Source organism: Pseudophryne corroboree, chromosome 11, assembly GCF_028390025.1.
Source record: "Pseudophryne corroboree isolate aPseCor3 chromosome 11, aPseCor3.hap2, whole genome shotgun sequence".
Lineage (NCBI taxonomy): Eukaryota > Metazoa > Chordata > Amphibia > Anura > Myobatrachidae > Pseudophryne > Pseudophryne corroboree.
The window spans coordinates 20701123-20713286 of record NC_086454.1 but is presented as its reverse complement, the minus strand read 5'-3'; the positions used below and the strand labels follow the sequence as shown (position 1 = coordinate 20713286).

General features: G+C 50.1%; 1 protein-coding gene across 2 annotated transcripts in view; it reads left to right on the top strand.

Moving 5' to 3' along the window:
- Positions 1–257: 257 nt before the first annotated feature.
- LOC134970349 (uncharacterized) overlaps positions 258–12164 on the top strand; it is a 65148-nt gene continuing 53241 nt past the window's right edge. For both annotated transcript variants that reach the window (XM_063946360.1, XM_063946359.1), the window contains exon 1: positions 258–457. In XM_063946360.1, coding sequence (XP_063802430.1) covers positions 370–457 — 88 coding nt within the window. In that variant the 5' untranslated portion in view covers positions 258–369. The remainder of the gene's footprint in view (positions 458–12164) is intronic.

Here is a 12164-nt window from a genome sequence, read left to right as displayed (position 1 = left end):
AAATATTAAGTGCCGCACATACTATCTTGAGACGCGAGATTCGAGCGGCGTGCCTGCGCATCACGTCGCATGGTACTTAAAATGTGCATACAATCCTTCGATTTATCTCAAGATGCGGTCTAAATTGAAGGATTGTACCTGATATCACACAAGTGTATGGGCTGCATTACATCATGTCTGCAGTGACAGAAATAGCTGCTTTCACTTTAAGAGTAGAAGACGCGACTCAAAAAGAAAGTAAAAGTATTTGTGCTGAGTACAGAGTTCCGGAGTGGAGAGTGAGACTGCAGTGCCCGTGCTTTGGGTGGGGCACTGGGGCTCCATGTCTGCGTTTAATGAAGGGGGACCTAGGACTGCTCTGTCATCAGCATGGGATCCAGCACAAAATCCACAAGGGAGGTCGTCCTGACATTCTGGATCACGTTACGGCTGTTCCTCATCTGCTGCCCAGGAACAGGTACATCTCACATTCTCTGTCACCCCCGGGCACAAGATACGGTCATTAGGTCGACCACTATTGGTCGATATGTATTAGGTCGACATGGTCACTAGGTTGTCATGTACTAGGACGACATGGAAAAAGTCGACATGCATTTTTCAAAAAAATAATAATTTTTTTTTCATTTTTCATGCTTTACGATCCACGCGGACTACGATTAGGAACGGTAACTTGTGCCGAGGGCAGCGGTAGCGGAGCGAGGCACCTCGCCCGAAGCTTGCTGAGCGAAATGAGCCATGCCAGGGGACACGGTGCACTAATTGGGGATCCCGGTCACTTTTTTTGCGAAGAAAACGACACCCAAAAAACTTAAAAAAAACTCATGTCGACCTAATGCATGTCGACCAATAGTGGTTGACTTAATGACTGTTGACCTAAGTGTGGTCAATCTAATGACCCATACCCCCGGGCACTGTGCGCTGCAGCAGCTGAGGTACAGGAGGAGTAATACAAATGCTTAGTGTTGTGCAATGTGTGCGTTCTCCTCAGCCGGTTATTCATTCCTTCAAGCTCTGTCACATATCTGATATTATTATGTTTTACCTACAAATATCCAGCATTGTGCACTGGGTTGTGTGACCCATACGTTACATACAAGGAAGGTAAGGTAGATGTGGCCATTCGGACTGCTTAGTGACATCACAGACACGGCCAATCGCCCGATAGGCAAGATCAAGGAATCACAAAACAGCGCACTAATGGGTAAAATCATGTGCAGTGCAGGTGGGGCAGATGTAACATGTGCAGAGAGAGTTAGATTTGGGTGGGGTGTGTTCAAACTGAAATCTACATTGCAGTGTAAAAATAAAGCAGCCAGTATTTACCCTGAACAGAAACATATAACTCACCCAAATCTAACTCTCTCTGCACATGTTACATCTGCCTCCCCTGCACTGCACATGGTTTTGCCCAATTGCTAACTTTTTATGGTTTGCTAACAACTCTGAATAACCCCCATAGGGCCTATTTATTAGTCGCATCCATGTACGACCGCTTTACTGCGGCATTCTACTTACTGTCATACACTAATGTGAGAATCTGCAGAAGTGAGCAGAAAATCAGTGCGACTGAAAGTGGAAGCCCGTCCTACCCACCGGGAATCCACCTACCGACGCAACTGGGATAAGTAGTATCAGAGATTGCACCAACCCCCTGCTAGCTGCAAAATATCCATCAGAACCAGACGTCCTATCTCTGTCCGAGTGTTACAATTGCGCATGGAAGCTGGATTACATACCACAACACTACCATGGCACTCACACAGACATGGTCACCTCTCAGAAAGTCTCATCTGACGGATAGTGTGGTCCTCCAGCAAACGGATGAATCCTTTTGCAGGAGCGGTCGCCATCAGTTAGTGATTTGGCGCATATGCAGTCGCTGATTCCTTTCTTTTGTGCATTATGATGACATCTGCTACCTTCACCAGTGCCGTAACTAGGCATTTTAGCGCTGTGTGCAAGAAACGGCATTGGCGCCCCCCCCCCCACCACCTCATGCAAAACATGGGCAGTGCGCGCCTTAGGCGCGCACAAAAAAAATTAGGGGTGTGGCTTCATGGGGAAAGGGTCTGGCCACAAAATAATACCAATTCATACTACGGTGCACAGTAGTCTCCATTATTCAAATTACACCATACAGTAGCGCCACTACACCAGGTAGAACCCCTTTTTACACATTACGGCAGACAGCGTCCCCTTTGTACACATTACGGCAGACAGCATCCACCTTTTTACAAATTACGGCAGACAGCGTCCCCCTTTTTACACATTACGGCAGACAGCGTCCCCCTTTTTACACATTACGGCAGACAGTGTGCCCTTTTTACACATTACGGCAGACAGTGTGCCCTTTTTACACATTACGGCAGACAGTGTGCCCTTTTTACACATTACGACAGACAGACACTTACCATCTCTCCCCGCTGTCCTTTGTGACACTGGCTGGTGCTGATGTGCTGGGGTGGGCAGCGGCTGGGCAATGGAGCTGAGCGGCGCCGGTGGCTGGGGCATGTTGGCGGGTCCTCCCCGCTCTGAAGCTCTGTACAGTGGAGCTGAGGTGGCTTGCGGCTGGGGCATGTTGGTGGGTCCTCCCCGCTCCCATGCTCCGTAGGGTTACCTACGGAGGGCACCAGGGCTGTATACTATATTGATGGATGTGCTGCCCATAATGCAACACACACATTATATATATATATATATATATATATTTATTAGAGATGAGCGCCGGAAATTTTTCGGGTTTTGTGTTTTGGTTTTGGGTTCGGTTCCGCGGCCGTGTTTTGGGTTCGACCGCGTTTTGGCAAAACCTCACCGAATTTTTTTTGTCGGATTCGGGTGTGTTTTGGATTCGGGTGTTTTTTTCAAAAAACACTAAAAAACAGCTTAAATCATAGAATTTGGGGGTCATTTTGATCCCAAAGTATTATTAACCTCAAAAACCATAATTTACACTCATTTTCAGTCTATTCTGAATACCTCACACCTCACAATATTATTTTTAGTCCTAAAATTTGCACCTAGGTCGCTGGATGACTAAGCTAAGCGACCCTAGTGGCCGACACAAACACCGGGCCCATCTAGGAGTGTCACTGCAGTGTCACGCAGGATGTCCCTTCCAAAAAACCCTCCCCAAACAGCACATGACGCAAAGAAAAAAAGAGGCGCAATGAGGTAGCTGTGTGAGTAAGATTAGCGACCCTAGTGGCCGACACAAACACCGGGCCCATCTAGGAGTGTCACTGCAGTGTCACGCAGGATGTCCCTTCCAAAAAACCCTCCCCAAACAGCACATGACGCAAAGAAAAAAAGAGGCGCAATGAGGTAGCTGTGTGAGTAAGATAAGCGACCCTAGTGGCCGACACAAACACCGGGCCCATCTAGGAGTGTCACTGCAGTGTCACGCAGGATGTCCCTTCCAAAAAACCCTCCCCAAACAGCACATGACGCAAAGAAAAAAAGAGGCGCAATGAGGTAGCTGTGTGAGTAAGATAAGCGACCCTAGTGGCCGACACAAACACCGGGCCCATCTAGGAGTGGCACTGCAGTGTCACGCAGGATGTCCCTTCCAAAAAACCCTCCCCAAACAGCACATGACGCAAAGAAAAAAAGAGGCGCAATGAGGTAGCTGTGTGAGTAAGATAAGCGACCCTAGTGGCCGACACAAACACCGGGCCCATCTAGGAGTGTCACTGCAGTGTCACGCAGGATGTCCCTTCCAAAAAACCCTCCCCAAACAGCACATGACGCAAAGAAAAAAAGAGGCGCAATGAGGTAGCTGTGTGAGTAAGATAAGCGACCCTAGTGGCCGACACAAACACCGGGCCCATCTAGGAGTGTCACTGCAGTGTCACGCAGGATGTCCCTTCCAAAAAACCCTCCCCAAACAGCACATGACGCAAAGAAAAAAAGAGGCGCAATGAGGTAGCTGTGTGAGTAAGATAAGCGACCCTAGTGGCCGACACAAACACCGGGCCCATCTAGGAGTGGCACTGCAGTGTCACGCAGGATGTCCCTTCCAAAAAACCCTCCCCAAACAGCACATGACGCAAAGAAAAATTAAAGAAAAAAGAGGTGCAAGATGGAATTGTCCTTGGGCCCTCCCACCCACCCTTATGTTGTATAAACAGGACATGCACACTTTAACCAACCCATCATTTCAGTGACAGGGTCTGCCACACGACTGTGACTGAAATGACGGGTTGGTTTGGACCCCCACCAAAAAAGAAGCAATTAATCTCTCCTTGCACAAACTGGCTCTACAGAGGCAAGATGTCCACCTCATCATCATCCTCCGATATATCACCGTGTACATCCCCCTCCTCACAGATTATCAATTCGTCCCCACTGGAATCCACCATCTCAGCTCCCTGTGTACTTTGTGGAGGCAATTGCTGCTGGTCAATGTCTCCACGGAGGAATTGATTATAATTCATTTTAATGAACATCATCTTCTCCACATTTTCTGGATGTAACCTCGTACGCCGATTGCTGACAAGGTGAGCGGCGGCACTAAACACTCTTTCGGAGTACACACTTGTGGGAGGGCAACTTAGGTAGAATAAAGCCAGTTTGTGCAAGGGCCTCCAAATTGCCTCTTTTTCCTGCCAGTATAAGTACGGACTGTGTGACGTGCCTACTTGGATGCGGTCACTCATATAATCCTCCACCATTCTTTCAATGGTGAGAGAATCATATGCAGTGACAGTAGACGACATGTCCGTAATCGTTGTCAGGTCCTTCAGTCCGGACCAGATGTCAGCATCAGCAGTCGCTCCAGACTGCCCTGCATCACCGCCAGCGGGTGGGCTCGGATTTCTGAGCCTTTTCCTCGCACCCCCAGTTGCGGGAGAATGTGAAGGAGGAGATGTTGACAGGTCGCGTTCCGCTTGACTTGACAATTTTCTCACCAGCAGGTCTTTCAACCCCAGCAGACTTGTGTCTGCCGGAAAGAGAGATCCAAGGTAGGCTTTAAATCTAGGATCGAGCACGGTGGCCAAAATGTAGTGCTCTGATTTCAACAGATTGACCACCCGTGAATCCTTGTTAAGCGAATTAAGGGCTCCATCCACAAGTCCCACATGCCTAGCGGAATCGCTCCGTGTTAGCTCCTCCTTCAATGTCTCCAGCTTCTTCTGCAAAAGCCTGATGAGGGGAATGACCTGACTCAGGCTGGCAGTGTCTGAACTGACTTCACGTGTGGCACGTTCAAAGGGCATCAGAACCTTGCACAACGTTGAAATCATTCTCCACTGCGCTTGAGACAGGTGCATTCCACCTCCTATATCGTGCTCAATTGTATAGGCTTGAATGGCCTTTTGCTGCTCCTCCAACCTCTGAAGCATATAGAGGGTTGAATTCCACCTCGTTACCACTTCTTGCTTCAGATGATGGCAGGGCAGGTTCAGTAGTTTTTGGTGGTGCTCCAGTCTTCTGTACGTGGTGCCTGTACGCCGAAAGTGTCCCGCAATTCTTCTGGCCACCGACAGCATCTCTTGCACGCCCCTGACGTTTTTTAAAAAATTCTGCACCACCAAATTCAAGGTATGTGCAAAACATGGGACGTGCTGGTATTTGCCAATATTTAATGCACATACAATATTGCTGGCGTTGTCCGATGCCACAAATCCACAGGAGAGTCCAATTGGGGTAAGCCATTCCGCGATGATCTTCCTCAGTTGCCGTAAGAGGTTTTCAGCTGTGTGCGTATTCTGGAAAGCGGTGATACAAAGCGTAGCCTGCCTAGGAAAGAGTTGGCGTTTGCGAGATGCTGCTACTGGTGCCGCCGCTGCTGTTCTTGCGGCGGGAGTCCATACATCTACCCAGTGGGCTGTCACAGTCATATAGTCCTGACCCTGCCCTGCTCCACTTGTCCACATGTCCGTGGTTAAGTGGACATTGGGTACAACTGCATTTCTTAGGACACTGGTGAGTCTTTTTCTGACGTCCGTGTACATTCTCGGTATCGCCTGCCTAGAGAAGTGGAACCTAGATGGTATTTGGTAACGGGGGCACACTGCCTCAATAAATTGTCTAGTTCCCTGTGAACTAACGGCGGATACCGGACGCACGTCTAACACCAACATAGTTGTCAAGGCCTCAGTTATCCGCTTTGCAGCAGGATGACTGCTGTGATATTTCATCTTCCTCGCAAAGGACTGTTGGACAGTCAATTGCTTACTGGAGTACAAGTGGGCTTACGACTTCCCCTCTGGGATGACCATCGACTCCCAGCAGCAACAACAGCAGCGCCAGCAGCAGTAGGCGTTACACGCAAGGATGCATCGGAGGAATCCCAGGCAGGAGAGGACTCGTCAGAATTGCCAGTGACATGGCCTGCAGGACTATTGGCATTCCTGGGGAAGGAGGAAATTGACACTGAGGGAGTTGGTGGGGTGGTTTGCGTGAGCTTGGTTACAAGAGGAAGGGATTTACTGGTCAGTGGACTGCTTCCGCTGTCGCCCAAAGTTTTTGAACTTGTCACTGACTTATTATGAATGCGCTGCAGGTGACGTATAAGGGAGGATGTTCCGAGGTGGTTAACGTCCTTACCCCTACTTATTACAGCTTGACAAAGGCAACACACGGCTTGACACCTGTTGTCCGCTTTTCTGTTGAAATACCTCCACACTGAAGAGCTGATTTTTTTGGTATTTTCAAAAAAAAAACCACGGGTAGGTGGTATACAATTATGGATGGACTGCCGAGTGCTGACACAGAGGTAGCTACAGCCGTGGACTAACGTACTGTGTCTGCTGCTAATATAGACTGGATGATTGATAATGAGATGAAATCAATATATATATGTATGTATATATAATATCACTAGTACTGCAGCCGGACAGGTAGATAATATATTTATTAGGTAATGATGACTGATGACGGACCTGCTGGACACTGTCAGCTCAGCAGCACCGCAGACTGCTACAGTAAGCTACTATACTCTATAGTAGTATGTACAAAGAAGAAAGGAAAAAAAAACCACGGGTAGGTGGTATACAATTATGGATGGACTGCCGAGTGCCGACACAGAGGTAGCTACAGCCGTGGACTAACGTACTGTGTCTGCTGCTAATATAGACTGGATGATTGATAATGAGATGAAATCAATATATATATGTATGTATATATAATATCACTAGTACTGCAGCCGGACAGGTAGATAATATATTTATTAGGTAATGATGACTGATGACGGACCTGCTGGACACTGTCAGCTCAGCAGCACCGCAGACTGCTACAGTAAGCTACTATACTATAGTAGTATGTACAAAGAAGAAAGAAAAAAAAAAAACCACGGGTAGGTGGTATACAATTATGGATGGACTGCTGAGTGCCGACACAGAGGTAGCTACAGCCGTGGACTAACGTACTGTGTCTGCTGCTAATATAGACTGGATGATTGATAATGAGATGAAATCAATATATATATGTATGTATATATAATATCACTAGTACTGCAGCCGGACAGGTAGATAATATATTTATTAGGTAATGATGACTGATGACGGACCTGCTGGACACTGTCAGCTCAGCAGCACCGCAGACTGCTACAGTAAGCTACTATACTCTATAGTAGTATGTACAAAGAAGAAAGAAAAAAAAAAACCACGGGTAGGTGGTATACAATTATGGATGGACTGCCGAGTGCCGACACAGAGGTAGCTACAGCCGTGGACTAACGTACTGTGTCTGCTGCTAATATAGACTGGATGATTGATAATGAGATGAAATCAATATATATATGTATGTATATATAATATCACTAGTACTGCAGCCGGACAGGTAGATAATATATTTATTAGGTAATGATGACTGATGACGGACCTGCTGGACACTGTCAGCTCAGCAGCACCGCAGACTGCTACAGTAAGCTACTATACTCTATAGTAGTATGTACAAAGAAGAAAGAAAAAAAAAAACCACGGGTAGGTGGTATACAATTATGGATGGACTGCCGAGTGCCGACACAGAGGTAGCTACAGCCGTGGACTAACGTACTGTGTCTGCTGCTAATATAGACTGGATGATTGATAATGAGATGAAATCAATATATATATGTATGTATATATAATATCACTAGTACTGCAGCCGGACAGGTAGATAATATATTTATTAGGTAATGATGACTGATGACGGACCTGCTGGACACTGTCAGCTCAGCAGCACCGCAGACTGCTACAGTAAGCTACTATACTATAGTAGTATGTACAAAGAAGAAAGAAAAAAAAAAACCACGGGTAGGTGGTATACAATTATGGATGGACTGCTGAGTGCCGACACAGAGGTAGCTACAGCCGTGGACTAACGTACTGTGTCTGCTGCTAATATAGACTGGATGATTGATAATGAGATGAAATCAATATATATATGTATGTATATATAATATCACTAGTACTGCAGCCGGACAGGTAGATAATATATTTATTAGGTAATGATGACTGATGACGGACCTGCTGGACACTGTCAGCTCAGCAGCACCGCAGACTGCTACAGTAAGCTACTATACTCTATAGTAGTATGTACAAAGAAGAAAGAAAAAAAAAAAAACCACGGGTAGGTGGTATACAATTATGGATGGACTGCCGAGTGCCGACACAGAGGTAGCTACAGCCGTGGACTAACGTACTGTGTCTGCTGCTAATATAGAGTCTAGACTGGATGATAAATTATTGATAATGAGATGAAATCAATATAATATCACTAGTACTGCAGCCGGACAGGTACTATATATATTTATTATGTAATGACTGATGACGGACCTGCTGGACACTGTCAGGTCAGCACAGCACCGCAGACTGCTACAGTAAGCTACTATAGTAGTATGTATAAAGAAGAATGAAAAAAAAAAAAACCACGGGTAGGTGGTATACAATATTATATATATATATATATATTATATACAATTATATATATACTAGGTGCTTCATCGCGCCCTACGGGCGCTCTTCACACCGTCGCAAGGGGCTACGCCCCCTTAACCCTTGCATGCCTTTCTGGGGTTTAATATTTGTATTATATGGAGTATTACCTGCATTCCTTTGTTAGTGGTTAAATATTGCACAATGAAAGGGCGTGCGATGGTGAAGGAGGCGCAGCCCCTTGCGACGGCGTGAACAGCACCTGCAGGGCACGATGTACAGAATGTAGCGGGTGCGGGGGGGACTGCGGATGGTGTCTGTAGATGCTGCGGGTGGAGGGGAGGCAGAAGTGGGGGTGGGGCCCGGATGGGGAAGGTTCGGGAGGTGCTGCGCGTGGGGGGAGGGGCAGAGGAGTGGGGGATGCAGATCGGGGAGGGGTCCGGAGGCACCGCAGGTGGGGGAGGGGCAGGGGTGCCACGGGTGGGAGAGAGGCAGGTGTGGGGATGTTGTGGATGGGTGAAGGGTTCCGGAGGTGCTGTGGGATGGGAAGGGACGGGTGTGCCGGGGGTTGGGTAGGGGACCGCAGGCACCATGGGTAGGGTAGGGGCAGGTACGGGTGTTGCGGCGGATGGGAAAGGAGGTCCGGAGGTGCTGCAGGTGGTGGAGGGGCAGGTGCAGGGGTGCCATTGGTGGGGGAGGGGTGGGTGAGGGGGGGACCGCTGATGGAGGAGGGTGTCTGCAGATGCTGCGGGTGGAGGGGGGCAGGTGTGGGGGGAGACGTATAAGGGGGGTGAATGGTGGAAGGGGCCTGGAGGTGCTGTGGGTGGTGAAGGGGTGGAGGAGTGGGAGCCACGGGTGGTGTAGGGGGTCTGGAGGCACAGCATGTGGGGGAGGGGTGGAGTGCCGCATGTGGTGGAGGGGAAGGTGCGGAGGTGTGGTGCATTGGGGAGAGGTCTGGAGGCGCTGCGGGTACTGTACATGCCATAAAAGGTAGTTGGAGGGTATGCAGTAACAGGGCCAGGACAGGGGTGACAGGGTCAGTACAGGGTTGACGGGGCCAGGACAGGGGTGACGGTGCCAGGATAGGGGTGACGGGGCCAGGACAGGGGTGACGGGGCCAGGACAGGGGTGACGGGGCCAGGACAGAAATGATAGGGACAGGATAGGGCTGACAGGGCCAGGGTAGGGGCGGCAGGACCAGGACAGGGGTGACGGGGCCAGTATAGGGTTCACAGGGCAAGCACAGGGGTGACAGGGCCAGGATAGGGGTAACAGGGCCAGCATAAGGGTGACAGGGCCAGGATAAGGGTGAAAGGGCCAGAATAAGGGTGGCAGGGCAAGGCCAGAGACATGACAGAACACAGGGCATGGGAGAGATTGGTATTAGGGACAAAACAGTGGTGACAGACAGATGTGTCTTACCGGAGTCACTGCTGCTGGCTGCTGCTGTTCCATTCCAACCTGTTGGGATCTGCTGCTGCTGGAGACTTGGCATGGCTGACTCTCTCAGGCTGGAGTCCTGCTTTCTCTGCCAGTCTGCATCCCTCCCCCCCCCTCCTCAGTCACACACCGCAGACCTCGCGCAGCTGCCGGGCACTGTGGTAAGGTGAGACTGGAAATGACTGGTTAGCCCCCAGGAGATGCTGCGGCTGGAGGGAGGAGGGGGTCATAGCATGCACGTGGCGCGGACCTCACGGCTTCCGGGCACTGTGGTAAGGGGAGACTGGGAGTGACTGGTTAGCTCCCAGGAGACGCTGCGGCTGGAGGGAGGAGTGGGTCAGAGCCTGCAAGCAGCTCGGATTTCTGCAGCGCTACCCGCCAGCTAAAGTGTGTGAATGAGCTGGGCGCACTCCACTGCGGGTGGCAGCGCTGCAGCTAGCGGTGGGGTTGCCGGGGCTGGAGATAACAGAGGCAGTATGGAACCTGCACAGCGGCAGGTGCCTCACTAAACTGCAGCTAAGAAGCGTGGAGTGTGTCAGAAAGTGACGCTCCTCCGCACCAGAGAGACCCTGCTGAGTATGCCGATGTGGGGGGTCAAGCACACAGTGAGCCGGTGCCCGTCTGTCTGTATGACATACCCCTCACACACCCCCATACCTCCCAAATGTCCCGATTTTCGCGGGACAGTCCCATTTTTTGGGGTCTGTCCCGCTGTCCCACCCGCGGGTCGCAGTGTCCTGCGGTGGGGGGGGGCAGTTGGAAAGCTCCTGTACTCGCTGTTCTGCTTAGCAGAGCAGCGGTGAATAGTGGAGACAGAGGGAGAGGGGGCATCAGGGGGTACGGATTACGGGGGGGGGTTCCAGCAGCAGACCCGGATTAAGGGGGGGGGGGGCGGGGGATACGTACCGTTGGCCCCACAGTTTTAGAGGCCCCCCCGGCTGGAGTAGCTCTGTCCCAGCTCAGAAGCTCCCCCCCCCCCCGTCCTGCCAGCAACAGTGGCAGCATTGTGCTACAGTCAGCACACGCTGCTGCATATTGGCAGGTCTGTGGTGTTGCAGGGAGGCAGCAGTCTCCCTGCTTTCTTCTCCCTGTGCGGGTGTGTAGGGGGGAGCGACCACCTCCTCTGGATTTAGCCCTAGCTGAGGGGCCAAAATCCCATAAAAAAAATAAAAACAAAAATCGGAATTTGCATAAGGGGGCGTGGCCGCGCGGGCCGCGATTAGGCCACGCCCCCAACCCCCAGCAGGCACAGCAATGAGATAGGGCTCCCCTGTCTCAAGTGCCCTGGGCCCCCCGGACTCATAATCAGCCCCTGGGGGCATGCCAGCAGCTCACAGAGCGCTGGGCATGCCCCCTCACTGACGAAAACGGGGACCCTCCCGTGAAGCCACGCCCCCTTTTCGCCGAGTGTTTCCCTCCTTCTGCCTGGTGAAAGCTCCTGCAGAAAGCTGGGAGGTATGCACCCCTGTCTGTGACATGCCCAATGCCCATGCTATCTGCTTCTGCTCCTAGTCTCCTGTAGATTTGGCCAGATCTCTGTGACTCATTTGAATAACTCCGCCCACCGTTGTGACTCCGCCCAGCGTTAGCAAATGAATCACAAGGTCACAGAATAGGGCTATTATATAGGAGATATATATATATATATATATATTAAACTGGTGGTGATTGATTATTAAACTGGTGGTCACTTCAGGACAGGTCACGTTGCAACTTGCAACTAGTACTCCGAGGCCTAAGCAGACAATCACAAAATATATTATTATACTGGTGGTCAGTGTGGTCACAACAATGGCAGTGTGGCACTGACTCTGGCAGCAAAAGTGTGCACTGTACGTTATATGTACTCCTGAGTCCTGCTCTCAG